The following is a 13,253-nucleotide window of genomic DNA, read 5'->3' on the forward strand; positions in this document are numbered from 1 at the left end:
AAAAAAAAAAAAGAAGAAGAAGAAGAAGAAGAGAGAGAAGAGAGGAGAGAATGAGTCAAAGGGGAGAGAAGAGAGAAAAGAGAAAATAAAAAAATAATTTTCTTAGGAGCAGCGAGGAACATGTCTCCCTGGTTGTGGCGAGTGAAAATTGAATGTTAAAAATTTTTGGTAGTATGTTGAGACGGATGTGTAGGTTTTTTTTTGGGTTTTAACTAAAAAGTTTTGATACTACTTTTTATGAAAAATATAAAAAATTGTCCAAAAAAAAAAATCAATTGGTTTTTTATTTTTCTACAAAAATTTTTTGAAAATATATTTATTTTTTTGAGATAAAAGATAAACAATTTTTTTTATACCAATACTTTTTAGATTATCTGTTAACTTTAAAAAAGAAACAAAAAAATAGTGTGAAACTGGCAAATAGTATATATATATATTATTAATAAGAAGATTCTCCTGTTTCGTCTTCAATTTTTAGCGTACCAAAATATTCTTTATAAAAGTTCTGAAATAACATACCTTTTAGTTTAATTTTTTTTTTCTTATAAAAAAGCAAAAAATGTTAAAATAGTAATACTATCTCACATACAAAGGAAAAAAAAGAAAAAAGAAAAAACGTCATTCTCAACCCTTATTTGTATTCAAATGTCTGATTCTTATCTGTATTTGTTATCTATTTGAATTCAAGTACTTTAATTATTAAAAAAAAATTACTTTTTCCAAAAAAAAAAAAAAAGCCACTACCTCATGTAACATTCTTATTCTGAAAATTTTATGTTTTTTTTTTTTTAATTCTTTAAAAAATTCCAAAATTTATACGTTTCATTACCTCCTTAAAATATATATATATAATTTTTAAGTATTATAACACTAAACTAAAAAATTAAAAAAAAAAAAAAACATTATATTACACGCAAGGGCGCGTGTAAAGATTGTAAAGAGGGGAGGGGGTTACGCGGGAATGTTCTCTCAGTGAAAATTAAAAAGGGTAATTCTGATGCCACACCCTCTCCCACAACTTTTTGCACAACTTTCATATGTGGCCAGCCACCTCAGCACCTTGGGCCTACCAACATACCACAGCACTTAACTTTAATTATTTCAAATTTTCAATTAATAAATACCACCGAAACTACCTTTGCTTCTTCTTCCTCCCAAAGCTCATATGTGAAAAAACTTCAGCCCCAAAACAAATTGCAGCGGTTGGAGTACGGTGGTGCGAAAATGGAAAAATCACCCCGGAAGACACCATCCCATGCCAGAAAATAAAAACCCAACCTTGAGAAACATTACCTCTCCGCCGAAAAACCAAAACCCACTGCTCCTTGAATCCGCGAAAGACATCGTCCATCTTAGATTTGCTTTGCAAGAGTACTGGCACGGTGGCTCGTAAATGGAAATCCCACGCCATAAAACGCCATCCCAAATCGGAAAATGAAAACCCATCCTTGCAAAACATTAATCCATTGCCGAAAACAAAAACCCATTTCTTAATGAGCTTACAAATTTTGTGTGTTTTAAATTCCATCCAATGGACTTAAAAATCTTGTTTGTGTTTTGAATTCCATCCAAGTAAAGGAATAACTTCAATTGAGCTAATGTAACTTCTGGGCAGATTGGTGCTGCTCTTTTGATATGGACTAGGCATTAACAAGCTTAAAGGAGGAAAATGGATGCATAGCAACTATAAGATTGCTCTGGTACAGAAGGAAGTCAAATAAAAAATTAAAACTTGTTCTTTGTAATTTGTGGAACATTCCTTTTGTTTGTTCTTTGTGTAATATTTGCTTGTTGTTATGTTGATTTGCTCAAAGTATAATTCCAAGTATGTTGTAGTATTGTGTATTGTTGATAAGATTCTAGTTCAGTGGAAGAAAGGGAAGAAGAATTGATACTTGGAACAAAGAACAAGGTAGAGAGAAATAATAGGGAAGAAACAATGAAATTCTTATCTACATGAGCTTTACAATCCTTGCAGCTATATCCGCACCGACATGCAGGCACACACACCCCCTGGCAGCTATATCTGCACCACCTTGCACACACACGCACACTCCCCTGCACATCCTAACACACACAATTGTCACACCTACACACTCACACCCCAGCAGATATATAAGCACCACTTGTGCACACCCTTACACTCACTCACAAATATCTACAAATATCAATAGCCTACAACTGTCAAATACCTATTTACAAATATCAGCAAATATCCACATATGCATACATTTACAAATATCTGCAAATATCCAGAGTCACACTACAGTACCTATCAATTGTACAAATGCAGTTAACTGTCCAAAAGTCTTCAAAATCCATAGTCTGTCAATTACAATATATACATTCTTTTTTTTTTTTTTTTTTTTTTTTTAAATACCAGAATTGAAGGAATACAAACTATACAAATGCTGGGTGCACCCAGCAACAAGGACCAGGGAACTTAAGAGCAAACTTGGCTGTGTTACAAACTGAGCCTAAGATGACCCGAGGAACAAAAAGGGTCTGTTGCTGCAGAAATGCCAAGTTAGAGAGCAAGGTTATTTGCTGCCAGTTAGGACTACACTGCAAATTACAAACACTAACTAAACCTTTACTACAACACATGATCAAAATTCTGCAGAATCCCAAACTCTTTGCTTTAATAGCAGACACTACTAAAGCTTCTTGCGTTGCTGCAGTAATTGTAGAAGCTCCACTGCTGGCACAACCTGAGAACATGATCCTTCTTTATTTGAAGCTTCATAAGCAAAAGAGGTCCTCTTTGGTCTAGCTTTCCTAGCTCTTGCTATTTTGATAATAAGATCCCAGCATCCTCCAATATTCTGGTGATTAAACTGAATTCCTTTGTTAGGTCTGTCATGGTTTTTCTTTGTTTCAAAAGCTTCCTTGAACCTGCAAGTCCAAGATTGGGCAGTTAGTATAACTTCAGTGGGTTTAGGGGTTTTGCCATTCAAATTTGCTATAAATTTATAAAATCTCTAAAATGGTTAAGGGGAAAGAATTATACCTAAGATTCGTTATCAACTTTCTTCTTTTGATTCATACCAACCTTTTGATAGTGATGACCCTACAAAATAAAATGAAGGATAATATATATTATAATAAATACACTCAAATTAGCAACGTAAATTTCACTAAAAATTTAAAAATAGCTAACTGAAAAAATGCATACCTGAGATACATTATCATGGGAAAGAAAAGGGTGCATACCAAACTTTTGACTTGTTATACTTGTTTGAAATGGAAAAGTTCCTCCTTGTAACATATTTTGTTGGCCAAAATATGGATGTATCCCAGGGATATTAGGAATTCCACTTATGTTTGGCCACACAAGCGATTGGGGAAAAAATTGACAACTCTTATCACCAATATGCTGTGATTGTGACTGTTGCATTTCAAAATCCTACATTTTATATACAATATAATTGCATTTCAGTATACTTAATTTAAACCTATTAGCAACATCTTGATAATAGAAAATAAAGAGCCTTACATTAAAGTTCAAACTCTCATGCATTTCAAGCATACCAAATCCTATGGTAGAATTTGTATTATGCACATTTCCAACCTTGGCAGAATCCTACAAAAGCACAAAGTACAAAAGTTAATAATGGTAATACCAATGATTAATTATCCAAAAAAATAAGTAAATAATATAATTATAGCCTAACCTTCTCACAAATTTCCTCAAGAATTGAATTCTCAACTTGGTTAACTACATTCCTTTCGTTAGTTATAGTCTTCATTTTCTTTTTCTTTTCCTTTTCCTTTTTTTTCTTCACAGCTTGTTCAACCTTTGACATCTTCCTTTTAAAAGATGGTCGCCCCTTTTGAGAAACAACCACTGGATCAAGAATTTTTCTAGCTTCTTTTGATGTTACATGACCATTGTCACATGAGGTGGAATCATTCTGAATATCTATAGAAATAGGCTTATTGCTACCACAAGCATTCCCCCCTTCCTTGAGCTCCCCTTTCATTTCACATATTTGTGTCATCACATTCTTATATGCATTTTCAGAATCTGCTGCCAAATTAGCAACCTAGTAAAAGGCATTACACATCTTTTCATAGCGACATGCTTCAGGTTTCAAAGACCAATTGTCATAACTTATTCGAACTTTAGTGTGCCTCCTTTTGACATCTTTATTCCATCTGTCTAAGATGTACTTGTCTGGTATTCGATAAATCTTCCTATGAATAAACACCAATATTTGATGCCTGCATACTATCCCCTTGAACTCAAATAGCCTGCATTTGCATTTAACTTCACTGTTATCCTCATTAAAATACACATGAAAAATTACGCTCCGCTGACCTTCTCCACGTGATATATCTTCACGTACTTCATACTCTGAAAAGTTGTTATGTTCCCTGCATGAAGACAAACTGCAACAAATACTTCCAACTATCTCATTTTGGAAATCTGTAAATTTTTTCAAAGTGTAAGCACTCTGAAATTGTTTCTCCATATCATAAATAGTTATACAAGAAATGCGTGAATTGAAAGATTTAAAATCTTCAACAGTTTCATTATGCACCTTTGCTGCCAAAGCATTCTCATATTGTTCAACAAATTGTTTTAAAGTAGTTTTCTTATAAATGTACTTATCAAAGAAAGCATTCATGCTTTCACTTCGCTGCGTTGTTGACATTCCTGCCCAAAACATATCTTTCACAAAGGCAGGCACCCAACGATGCCACTCATCATACAACCCAAGTAACCATTCATTGCTTTCAAGTTGATATTTCTTAATGAATCTGCCCCAACTTTCTTCAAATTCTTCTTTTGTCAATGAATCATGAACAACATTTTTCATACAGAATTTTATTGATTCATAATCTTTGAACCCTTTAAATTTGTCAGGCAACTTATTCATGATATGCCACAAGCACCATCGATGTCGTGCATTTGGAAAAACAATCTCTATCGCTTTTTTCATGGCTTTGTCTTGATCCGTAATAATTGCATTGGGAGGACATTCAGACATGCATGCAAGCCAAGATTTAAATAGCCATATAAATGAATTTGTATCTTCTCTTAAGATCAATCCACATCCTAGCAATGTTGATTGCCTATGATGGTTCACCCCAACAAATGGAGCAAATGGCATTTCATATTTGTTAACCATATATGTAGTGTCAAATGTAACTACATCACCAAACTCTTTGAATGCTGCCCTACTCCTTGCATCAGCCCAAAATACATTTTTCAACCGACTATCATCATCAAAATCCATTGCATAGAAGAATTCAGAATTGTCAGCTTGCATTTTCAAAAAGTAATGGTGCATTGCACTAGCATCTCCTTCCCTAAGATGTGAACGTCTGACTTTTTCCATGTGATTTCTACAATCCTTTTCTAGAAAAGACAAATTCTCATGTCCCCCTGCTGCAACCACAAATGAATTAAAACTCTTGTTCATTCTAATACTAGCTTTGTCGTGTAATTCAAGCTTTTTTTTCACATGTGGTTCTATTATTCTATTGCATTTGTAAAATCTGGTCTTACTAGGACTCAATCCATGATTATGGTCAAGTACCATGGATCTAAGTATCCACTTTCCATTTGGGCATAGAGACAACCTAAGTTGAGCTTTGCAATCTGTTTTTGTTTGAGGTTTCAATTGAACTGGATTGGTAGATCTAGTCCTTTTAATTCCAGGACAGTTTAATCTAATCCTTGGCTTTCCAGCATAACTACAAGCAATGGTCACATACCTCACCACCCCATCGTTCCCCTTTTTAGAAGTTCTTTTAGCCACTGCAAAACCTTTTTCTTTAGCATATCTTCTATAATATATCACAACATCATCAATGGAGTCAAACATCATTCCCAACTTAGGGTCTTCTGCTTTGTTTTCCACCCCTTTTGTTTCTACCATTTCATTCAACTCCACTATTTCATTCTCAATATTATTTTCATTCGACTCCACCTCCACCATATCATTCTCAATATCTTCATTTGAATCGCCCTCCATCATATCATTCTCAATATGAACTTCGTTTAATTTCACATGTGAGAAAACATTTGATATTTCATCTGCCATGCCTATACAACATAATTCATAACACATTATCAAAATATAAAGTCACTTAATCATAAGAAAATTAATAATTCTAAATATTATAATTTATCCTTTCAAAAATTTTGTGCTTCATAATCTCATTTCCAAATGCAATAGAAAAATGGAAAACCCAGTTATTACGGGCAACAAATTCACAACTTCAAGATTGCATTTTTTGTTGATATTTCAATTTAGATTTCATTGAAACAGAATAGAGTACAAGGAGAGTATATAAAGCAGTGGAGGACCCTAAAACAAGGAACCTCCCAGCAACAATTTAGTTGAGAACAGAACAAACAATGGACAAAGTAAACTAATATCACAATAGTACATAGTAAAATAACAGAAATGCACAATAATTTTTACTGAATGAGAGCAATAATACAGGGGAAAACAAAGAATCAAAGAGTAACGAAGAAATCTAGAGAAAATACTAGGAAAAGCGGAATGAAAAATCACCTCCTTGGATGGCAGATGGTGATCAACTCTGAGATTTGGAAGAGAACTTTTTTTTTTTCCACAATAGATGGAGCTGATACGGACGATGGTTTTCGCGGGTTTGGGGAGCGGTGGGTTTTGGTTTTTCGGTGAAGAGGTTATGTTTTTCACGGTTGGGTTTTTATTTTCTGGTGTAGGATGGTGTTTTCCGGAGTGATTTTTTCATTTTCGCACTGTAGTTCCAATACTCCAGCAGCTGCAATCTGTTTTGGCGCTCAAGCTTTTTCACGGAGGGAGGGAGAAGAAGACTAAAGGAGTAATGTTTACTATGAAATTTGTTTTGGCGCTCAGGCTTTAAGTGATTGGGTAATTCTGATGCTGTGGTATGTTGGTGGGCCCAAGGTGCTGAGGTGGCTTGCCACATGTGAAAGTTGTGCAAAATGTTGTGAGAGAGGGTGTGGCATCAGAATTACCCAATTAAAAAACATTTCCTCACATTGTGGAATAGTGGAGCAATGACTTGGTCCACCGTATAATTTCTACTCAGATAGAGACAGTCGTCAGCAGCCAGTGGGAATTAAAAAAATAGAAAAACCAAACTATTCAAATTCATCTCTTTCTTTCCCAATTCCAATGACCAAAATCCGAATTCTTGATTTTTCCTAAATCCCACAAATCACATCTGGGTTCCATTTTTGCCAATCCGATGAAACCCAAGTTGTGGCGGCTTTCGTTATTGGTGTTGGTCTCAGTTTGCTTTTCCATAGCTGAATCCAAATGTAGTAAAGGATGTGATTTGGCTTTAGCTTCATACTACTTTTCGGAGACGAATCTCACTTTCATAGCTCAAGTTTTGCAGTCTAACCTTAATATCAACCCTAGTACAATTGTCAGTTACAACAAGCAAACGATAGCCAATGAAAACAGTGTTCAAGATGGTGTAAAAACCCGTGTTCCATTCCCATGTGACTGTATCAACGGCCAGTTTCTAGGTCACATGTTTGAGTACACGGTTCATCCAGGGGTTACGTACATGACGGTGGCACAGGTGTATTATGCCAATCTGACCACATATCAGTTGTTGCAACAGTATAATAGCTACGACCCCAATGATACCAACACCAATACCAATACCAATACCAAGTTGAATGTCATGGTCACATGTTCCTGTGGCAGTAGCTCGGTTTCAAAGGATTATGGTTTGTTTATTACATACCCGCTTCGGCCAGAGGACACCATCGAATCCATTGCGTCGGCTACGAGTCTTAGTGTGGCGTTGCTGGAGAGTTACAACCCGGGAAAGAATTTCAGCCAAGGAAGTGGTGTGGTGTATATCCCAACCAAAGGTGAGTTTATTTCAGTGAAACCAAATAGATTTTTTAAGTTTGTTTGTATGAGTTTATTTTTTGGGTTATTCTATTTATTTGAATTTGATCTAAACTCAACCTGCGTAGTGTACCTCGCTAAGAGTTTCTTATAGTAGCTCAGAGTCTTACTTTTGTTTCTTTCTAATTGAACGTACGTTTTAAATCCTATTATATCTATTAAAAAATAAATAAATAAGAAACCATTTCGGCACTTGCAATCATTTAATTTCATTGCTAGCATTTGTTAGAATATACAAATTTCTCATCCATATAGGAGGAGAAAAGGCAATATTACCTTGTATTTCATTGAGTTTTAAGCATACCGAGATGATACCCTTTTCCTTTCAAAATAATTTCTGGGGACCATGAATTTCCATTTGCTTGACATTTTTTCCCCTTTCTTTTCATTTGCAGATCAAAATGATAATTATCCACCTCTGGTATCAAGGTACCTTCTAAAATTTTTGTCTTCATGCTAAATGAACCTACAGCTTACTTCTGTTTCTCATTTTCTAATGTTTCTTTTCATTTTGTCCCTTTTGCAGCACAAGCGGTTTGGCCCTCTCCCACAGTTGGTTTTACAGTGATTAAGTTTTCTTTGATTTTTGGAGACAAATATGAGATTGTATAGTGGACAGCTGACACTACTTTTGTGCTTAATATTTGCTTATCAATAAGCAGGATTAGCAGCCGGAGTTATTGCTGGCATAGCTATGGGAGCTGTAGCTATTCTGCTGTTACTTGCAACTTGTATATATTTTGGATGTTACCGAAAGATGAAGGTGGAGGCATTGTTGCCCTTTACAGCATCTGAGGGTCAGCATGGGCGTGGTATATTTATTTGTTTAGAACTCTTCCCCTCCTGTCTTGTTAACTTTTATAGATATCTGTCAAAGAGTGATTGCTTCATGGATCTACTGAATGGAAATGCTAGAAATCTCAATTAAATGAAGTGAAAATCTTATTCAATCATCATCACATTGCTCATAAATAACTATAGATCTTATCCTTATTTATTGTTAAGCATGCCCTTACAACACCCCCCCCCCCCCCCCCCCCCCCCCCCAAAAAAAAAAAAAGGCATTATAGTTCTCATTAATTTTTTTGTTTTCATATGTGAATGAATTTATCTGAAGTTGCTGACAGATGTTACTATTTTAATGAATGTGATTGTTGATTTTATTTGAAGAGTTTGCAACATGAAACTCTCACTAGTGTCAGTACTTTGATCTATCCTTTTTTCTGCAAAATAGTTAGCAAAGTTAACCTTGGACATCCTATTTAAGCAGCTCCACTGAATCCATTGTACTGTATATAAAGAATCACTGTGACTCATAGAAACAATGAAATTGTATGGATCTTTCTACTTCTTTTGTTCAATAGAATGGGAGGTTAGACATGAGTTCACTGATTTCTTTTCCATCAATTTTATATTTAGACCCTAGACCTACCATGGGTAGAAATGCAAAATCAACTGGTCCTGCTGGTGATCCAGATAAAGCCTTGGGATTTATAGGTATGACTGTGCACAAATCAGTAGAGTTCTCGTATGAAGAACTTGCCACAGCTACCAATGACTTCAGCATGGCTAGTAAGATTGGTGAAGGTGGTTTTGGGGCTGTTTATTATGCAGAGTTGAGAGGCAAGGTTTGTAGCCACATGTATTTTTATTCATCATAGGCGGAATGCACATTAATCATGCACGGCAGATGCAAATTGATTAAGTAGTTGCTCTGCAACTTGATTGATTTTATTAGTTGAGTTTTGGTCATGTAGGTCTATATAAAATGATATGTTAGTCCCTCTACATAGCAGGTTTGCAACCTTTCATAACATTTGATGATAAATCTTTTAGGGATAGATGTCAAATAGGAACACCATGCCGATCCTTTTAGATGGGAGATGGTGAGAACTTTGAATTTGAATTTGAATTTTTAACCAATTTAGAAGAGTTTGGGAACAAAATTATTAAAGCACATATAAAGGTTCAAGGTGAGGACTACTTTGCAAAATGAATAGCTGAATAGATTAAATGACTTCACGTAACTGTTGTATTCTTATCTTAATATGTGCTCTATGACATATTGTTGGATATTTTAGCTACTCTAAACTAGAAATTTTGAGTTTTATTGTAAGAAAAAATTTAGTTCAGAAGTCAAGCTGGACAAAATGGTATATATGAAATTTGCAAAGTTAGCTCCAGGTTGGATGCATGAGGGTAATTGAGTAGGGTTCAGCGCCCAATCTGGAGAAGTGGGAGTGGATGAGAAATTAATCTAACGAGTGAGAAAAATGGATGCACAGTTCAGTCAGTCTTTAGCGTTTGCTCAGGTTAAATATGAAATATACATTTATCAACATCTATGCTCTATGTTGCGTGTTGCATTTGTCATTACCCTATATGGATGGCTAAACAGGCACATCAGCTTTTAGCCATGTCATCTTGTTGTCAGTTCACTTTCCTAACAGTCCCTCCCCATCACTCAATTTGTGCAGAAAGCTGCAATCAAGAAGATGGATATGCAAGCATCCAAAGAATTTCTTGCTGAATTAAAGGTTTTAACAAGTGTTCATCACTTGAATCTGGTAATATACTTTCTTTCCCAGGAATTTTAAAAATATATTCTTATTAAAGGTTGTACCCAAAGCACAAAGCTCCCATTTTTGTAGGGTCTGGGGGAGGTCATGGTAGGCTACCTTACCTCCAATATTTTTTTGGAGAGGCTGATTCTGGGTTCGAATTCGCAACTTGTTGCTTTTGGTGGAAGGCACTTGCCATCACACTAAGGCCCGACCTCTAAAAATATAATGCTTATTGTTTGGAAAAAAATGAACTAAAGTTTTTCCAATCATAGTCTTTGGAGAATTGTTCACATAAGCCAGAAGCTTTATATAAATTTTCATTTATGTATCATATATGGGGGATATGATCCTCACCTCATTGCACCTATCTCATTATTATCTCATTTTTAAAGTGAAGCATCATTGGCCCATGGACCAAAGGTTATGTTGTATGCTTATATAACCAGTAATTGTCTAAATCAGTAAATCATCTGTGCAATTATATCCGTATATATGATTTTATTAACTGATCCCTTTACTCCTTTCCATCATGTTTATACATGTACAAACACACACAGGTGAGCTCAATTAATATGTCCATCCAGGGTTAGCCATGCCATTTATTTATCCCTTTGCCAATGCCATCCATGCCCTAAATATGACCAAAAGAGTTTTTTAAAAAGTTGAATAATAGAAGCCCTTAGAGTTGTGGTAGTTGCAAGTAAGACCTTAATGCTGAGGTGTTAGACGCTTGTACGCAGTAGTCATGTTATTTTCTCTGTTATGTAGACAGAGCTTTAAGATGTTTGATTCTTTTTTATCATCTATACACTATATATTACTTACTATCAACCAATGCAGGTGTGCTTGATCGGGTATTGCATTCAGGGTTCTCTTTTTTTGGTCTATGAATATGTTGAGAATGGCAACTTAAAGCAACATTTGCATGGCACATCAGGTGAGATTGTATGTGCATAGTGATGATCTTTTTAAGTGATGTCACATTCAGATCAATGGTCATAATTATGTTTATATGTTTCTAGGGAGGGACCCGTTGACATGGCCTACTAGGATACAAATTGCACTTGATTCAGCCAGAGGTCTTGAATATATCCACGAGCATACCATTCCAGTTTATATCCATCGAGATATTAAATCAGCAAATATATTGATTGACAAGAACTTCCATGCAAAGGTTGCATTAGTAACTCTATTCTTGCTATGGATCTTCAAAAATGTGTTCACATTGTTTTATTGCATACATTGTAGGTTGCAGATTTTGGGTTAGCTAAACTGTCTAAAGTTGGAGGTGTATCAAGCTCCACACAAGTCATGGGAACATTTGGATACATGCCACCTGAGTAAGTTTACTTTTGTTCGTAAAATTATTAACGTACGGTCATTGTTCACTGATCCCCTGGACTGCTTTGTAAATGGGGAGGAAAAACTTTAGCTATGATTTCTGTAAAAAAAATGGATTATTTTTACCTATCTTCTGCGCAGATATGCTTGGGGTGGAGATGTTTCTCCCAAAGTAGATGTTTATGCTTTTGGGGTTGTCCTTTTTGAGCTTATTTCTGCCAAGGAAGCATTGCTTAAGGCATATGATTCCACTTCTCAATTTCAGAGCCTTGTCTCCTTAGTAATCTTCTTTCCATCCCACTAATTAAACAGCTGGATGCTATGCTTTTACTAGGCTTACTCATGTCTGGTACTATTCTAGGAAACCAACCTTGGACATATATTTATTTTATTTTCTGTGTTTCATAGTTTGAGGATGTTCTTAAGCAGCCTGATCCCAGAGAGGCCCTGTGCAAAGTAGTCGACCCTTGTCTTGGAGATGACTACCCACTTAACTCAGTCTGGACGGTAAAGCAACTTATACAAAAACCTATTTTTACTTTTTAATGATTTCATTTCCCATAATTCTATAGAGTTGTTTGGTTACAGGTGGCTCAGCTTGCCAAAGCATGCACACAAGAGGATCCACAACTACGTCCAAGTATGAGATCTATAGTGGTTGCCTTAATGCAGGACAAGCCAACACTTTGACAGAAAAATTAAACAATAACAAAAATTAATGATAGAAACCTAGGAATCAGTATCAAGTTTTGCTTGGAAGGCTTTGTTTGTTTGAGGATGGAAAAATAGGGGATAAAAAATGGTAAGAGGATGAAAAAGTGGGAGGATAGGAAAAAAAAAAAAAAAAGTTCTCTCTCGTTTGTTTGGTTGGGGGTAGAAAAGTGGAGAGATAAAAAATTCTTTTATTTGGTTAAGAAGAAAAATAAGATTATAGACAATAGAATTTGTATAAATTTACTTTAATGCCTTTATTACATAAATTTTTAAAAATATTTTATGAAGGAAAAAGAAGTATTGTTGGAATAAATAAATTAAAAAAAAAAAAAAGCTCAAACATTGGTTTAAAAAAAAAAAAAAAATCAATGCACATATGGTTTTAGGGTGTAGATAAGTAATTTTCTTCAAACCATGTCTCCTCCCCCATTTTTTCCCCAATTTGGGGTGTTGAATTTTGGTGAGTCTAGAAAGAAAACATGAGTCCCACCTCCCCTCCCAACCAAATATCTCCCCTAAATATTATCCCCACAAATTAGCCCAACCAACCAAACACAACCTAAGTAAAAATAAATAAATAAATAACTACTAAGAGTTGGTACTTTGATTGGTTAGAGTTGGTACTAGATCATGGAGACAATCTCAATTGAAACTTTTATTCATCAAAATAAGTTCTTACAATAGGGGTATAATATTTGTTCATACATGAATACTAAATCTTATTTCTAATTCACATAAA

General features: G+C 35.0%; 3 protein-coding genes across 3 annotated transcripts; 1 reads left to right on the forward strand and 2 right to left on the reverse strand.

Moving 5' to 3' along the window:
* Positions 1 to 1,474: 1,474 nt before the first annotated feature.
* On the reverse strand, positions 1,475 to 6,897 carry LOC126695301 (uncharacterized). The gene is made up of 6 exons (XM_050391992.1): positions 6,531 to 6,897; positions 3,675 to 4,429; positions 3,497 to 3,583; positions 3,176 to 3,406; positions 3,011 to 3,070; positions 1,475 to 2,895 (listed from the first exon to the last, which is right to left on the reverse strand). The coding sequence occupies exons 2-5, from the start codon at positions 3,999 to 4,001 to the stop codon at positions 3,011 to 3,013; spliced, it is 705 nt and encodes a 234-aa protein (XP_050247949.1). The 5' UTR covers positions 4,002 to 4,429; positions 6,531 to 6,897; the 3' UTR covers positions 1,475 to 2,895.
* LOC126696200 (protein FAR-RED IMPAIRED RESPONSE 1-like) lies at positions 4,047 to 6,053 on the reverse strand. The gene has a single exon (XM_050392975.1). It carries the CDS (start codon positions 6,051 to 6,053, stop codon positions 4,047 to 4,049), a length of 2,007 nt encoding a protein of 668 aa, XP_050248932.1.
* A 167-nt stretch (positions 6,898 to 7,064) lies between the features above and the next one.
* On the forward strand, positions 7,065 to 12,790 carry LOC126695300 (lysM domain receptor-like kinase 3). The gene is made up of 12 exons (XM_050391991.1): positions 7,065 to 7,855; positions 8,291 to 8,324; positions 8,422 to 8,447; positions 8,558 to 8,707; positions 9,315 to 9,523; positions 10,373 to 10,462; positions 11,300 to 11,396; positions 11,482 to 11,633; positions 11,708 to 11,799; positions 11,942 to 12,080; positions 12,209 to 12,307; positions 12,389 to 12,790. The coding sequence occupies exons 1-12, from the start codon at positions 7,216 to 7,218 to the stop codon at positions 12,488 to 12,490; spliced, it is 1,830 nt and encodes a 609-aa protein (XP_050247948.1). The 5' UTR covers positions 7,065 to 7,215; the 3' UTR covers positions 12,491 to 12,790.
* Positions 12,791 to 13,253: the final 463 nt, after the last annotated feature.

The sequence above is a fragment of the Quercus robur genome, chromosome 8 (genome assembly GCF_932294415.1).
Source record: "Quercus robur chromosome 8, dhQueRobu3.1, whole genome shotgun sequence".
NCBI lineage: Eukaryota > Viridiplantae > Streptophyta > Magnoliopsida > Fagales > Fagaceae > Quercus > Quercus robur.

Excerpts from the sequence above, each read along its gene's own strand:
- LOC126696200 (XM_050392975.1), bottom strand. The coding sequence starts at position 6,053 with ATGGCAGATGAAATATCAAATGTTTTCTCACATGTGAAATTAAACGAA.
- LOC126695300 (XM_050391991.1), top strand. The coding sequence starts at position 7,216 with ATGAAACCCAAGTTGTGGCGGCTTTCGTTATTGGTGTTGGTCTCAGTT. Across the intron at positions 9,524-10,372 it reads ATGCAGAGTTGAGAGGCAAG|AAAGCTGCAATCAAGAAGAT; the intron begins GTTTGTAGCCAC and ends CAATTTGTGCAG. Across the intron at positions 12,308-12,388 it reads CACTTAACTCAGTCTGGACG|GTGGCTCAGCTTGCCAAAGC; the intron begins GTAAAGCAACTT and ends GTTTGGTTACAG.
- LOC126695301 (XM_050391992.1), bottom strand. The coding sequence starts at position 4,001 with ATGACACAAATATGTGAAATGAAAGGGGAGCTCAAGGAAGGGGGGAAT. Across the intron at positions 3,584-3,674 it reads TTGAGGAAATTTGTGAGAAG|GATTCTGCCAAGGTTGGAAA; the intron begins GTTAGGCTATAA and ends GTGCTTTTGTAG. Across the intron at positions 3,407-3,496 it reads ATGAGAGTTTGAACTTTAAT|GATTTTGAAATGCAACAGTC; the intron begins GTAAGGCTCTTT and ends TATAAAATGTAG.